We start from the raw sequence: 2,902 nt of genomic DNA, 5'->3' as shown, positions 1-2,902 counted from the left end.
ACATAAAATAAATATTTATTTTATGTTATTTGAAAGAACTTAAAAACAAAACTAGAAAAAAGAAAAACAATGTCAGTGAAAAAGCCAAGATTTGCTGTTTTGCTTGAAGATTGTGAAAATGGACAACATGGAAATTTGACGTTTGTATCATATTTTCTTCAAAATGAAGATGATACTTCTTTATCAAATTGGAATGGAGAGTTTTTGTTTAAAGATGGAAGTTCATTGTCATTTACTGTAAAATGTTCTGAACAATATCCAGCAGAAGTTCCAGAAATTACATTCAAAAAAGTGCCTCGTTGTACTTCTAAAATTCAGTTCAACAGAAACACTGTTTGTTATTGATGCAAAGTTTTAAAGAACAAAAAATACTGATTTAATAGATAAGTCCTGTTTCTCAAATTTGCAAAGACTGGTTGAACATTGATTATAATAAACGAAATCTTGATGCATTGTTCACTCTTATCCATGATAATTTGAAGTAATTTAAATGCTTCTTTTAATAAGTTTGAAATGATTTTTATTTTAAAAATAAAACAGTGATTCAAAATATTTGGTTGTTTTTAGTTTTGTTCTACATATCTTATTTTATGAATATTTGGACAATTTTCTATATGAATTGATTGACATTGAAATGGCAATAAAATGTCTTCTATAAATTTACATCTTCGAACAATTAGTTTTGAAATAGAACAACGTGAAAGGTCAATAGTTTTGATCTTTTTTCCAACTATTCTGAGTGTTGTTTGAACAATATCTGAAAGAATAACATCTGAAACTTGATAAAAGACTTCATTGTAGAATTGTTTTGATGGAATAAATTTATGAAAATTCAAAATAACTACTGGGAGAGAGTTTTTAATAACATAAATAACTTCTTTATTGAGACAAGCAATATTTGTTTTACTTTTGGCAGAAAAAACAACATAAGGAGAATAGATATGATGAATGTCAATATAACGTTTTTTGGTTTTTACTATCACTCGTTTACATACAATTTCTTCAGATAATATTCCATTATGATATGATATTATTCCAATACTTTGAATCTTCCAATTATTGATTGTTCCACTCAAATGAATTTTTGATATAGAATTTCCTTTTATTTGTTCAATAACAGAATGTGATTGGATTGTCAGTTTTATTATATTGCTAAATTCAAGAAATTTAAATTTGGAATTAACAGCTCGAACAAAATGAAGATTTGTTGGAAGTTGAACAGATTGAATAGAACAATCATAAAAAGAAATATACTGAAGATTAAACAAAGATAAGTCAAGAAGATCTGTATGGATTTCAACAATCATCTTTTGTGTTTGAGAACACCAAAAGTGAACAACGTCATGAATAAGAAGAGGGATATGTCTATGGTTATTTGTAAAGTTAAGTTTCATTTTTGTTGAGAAATAAATACCACATAAAGGAGTTGTAATAGGAGCAGTTAATGCTATTTCAGAACAACAACAAACCCCAATTTTTTTTAATAATTTTGAATGAGCTAAGTCAATTTCAAAGTGTTTGCATTGATACAAAGAAAGAGATGTTAATGTGGTTAAGACAGAATGCAAGTGACTTTGTGTTCGTGTGAGATTTAAACATTCAATAGGAGTATTGTTTAAGTTAAAGTTAGCTTGTGGTGCTTCTATGCTCAACACTTTTAATGACTGGGGAAGAAGTAATTCAAATGGCTTTTCATTTTTTAGTGTTACACTTAAATTCTGAAGATAATGACAATGCTTAAGGTTGATATGTTCAATGTCTTGAACCTTTTTTGAAAAGATTTTAATGTCACATGGTAATGAACTATTAATTACTTCATGTTCATCTTCTTCTTTAAAGTAATTTGGATCAATACAACAAGAACCAAAGTAGTGAAAGTATTGCTCAATTTTTCTTGTTAATAATGCTACATGAATTTGAATAGAAGGATATTCATATCTAATGGTATGAATTTGATATTGAAGAGTATCTTCATCATAAACAGAGTAAATAATAAAATGATATTTTGTTCTTTGAACATCAACATTATGAAAATCATAAATCACTGTTTCAGGACATCCAAATTGAAAAAGTACATATACTGTTTTCAAATTCTTCAATTGGTTCAATGTACTAAAATCAAAATAAGTTGAATATCCAATTTTTAGCTTTTTTAAATGAAAGAAGAATGGAATTGAATAAAGAAATTCATCAATACAATGTAATGTTAAACGTGTAATTGAATATACTTCAATTTTTGATAACAACTCGATTTGATTTGTGCTAAAAGGTTTAATAAACGAGTAAAACACTGCACATGATTGGATTGTTCTTATGAATGTGATTTTATTGTTCCACGAATGTTTAAATTCATCTATTTCTTTCCAGTCTTTTAATTCATATACTGTTTCTAAGTTAGTGAAGATGTGTTTATGTTGTGATATTTCTTTAAAACAGATACGAAATGGGTTAATACGAATTGAATGAACTATTTCTTGACACTTTTTATTGACACTTAACAATTTCTTAATTGTAGTGATTGAATCACAATACAAAAGAACGTTCATCAAATACACTCTTTCGAGTATTATTTTCTTTTTCATTTACTAATTTTTATTTTTATAAACTTATTTAAATAAACTTTGTCTTTTCGTAACATTGTGATAATGATGCTTTATCTTTTTTTACTTATTTTAATTACCAATTCTTGTTGTGTTATTCAACATGAAAAAGAAAAGGTTTTAACTCTTCATTAATTAATTCAGGATATATTTGATTATAGTTCAATATTACTTCTATAAAATGGTTATTTTATCAACTTACAATAATGTTCTTTCATGAAATTTGTAATATCTAATTGTATCATTATAATCTAATAGTTATTTTATTTGTTAATTAAATATTGAAGATTTATAAATAAGTG

General features: G+C 25.7%; 2 protein-coding genes across 2 annotated transcripts; one reads left to right on the top strand and one right to left on the bottom strand.

Moving 5' to 3' along the window:
• Positions 1-69: 69 nt before the first annotated feature.
• Positions 70-485, top strand: ENU1_049600 (hypothetical protein; the record flags this gene model as incomplete). The annotated part of the gene is made up of 2 exons (XM_008857820.1): positions 70-333; positions 384-485. The coding sequence occupies 2 exons, from the start codon at positions 70-72 to the stop codon at positions 483-485; spliced, it is 366 nt and encodes a 121-aa protein (XP_008856042.1).
• A 78-nt stretch (positions 486-563) lies between these two features.
• ENU1_049590 (hypothetical protein) lies at positions 564-2,546 on the bottom strand (the record flags this gene model as incomplete). The annotated part of the gene is made up of 1 exon (XM_008857819.1): positions 564-2,546. One exon carries the CDS (start codon positions 2,544-2,546, stop codon positions 564-566), a length of 1,983 nt encoding a protein of 660 aa, XP_008856041.1.
• Between the last annotated feature and the right edge of the window lie 356 nt (positions 2,547-2,902).

The sequence above is a fragment of the Entamoeba nuttalli genome, assembly GCF_000257125.1.
Source record: "Entamoeba nuttalli P19 unplaced genomic scaffold asmbl_2959, whole genome shotgun sequence".
NCBI classification, from domain to species: Eukaryota; Evosea; order Mastigamoebida; family Endamoebidae; genus Entamoeba; species Entamoeba nuttalli.
The sequence above is the reverse complement of the archived record's forward strand: the minus strand, read 5'-3'. Positions and strand labels throughout refer to the sequence as shown.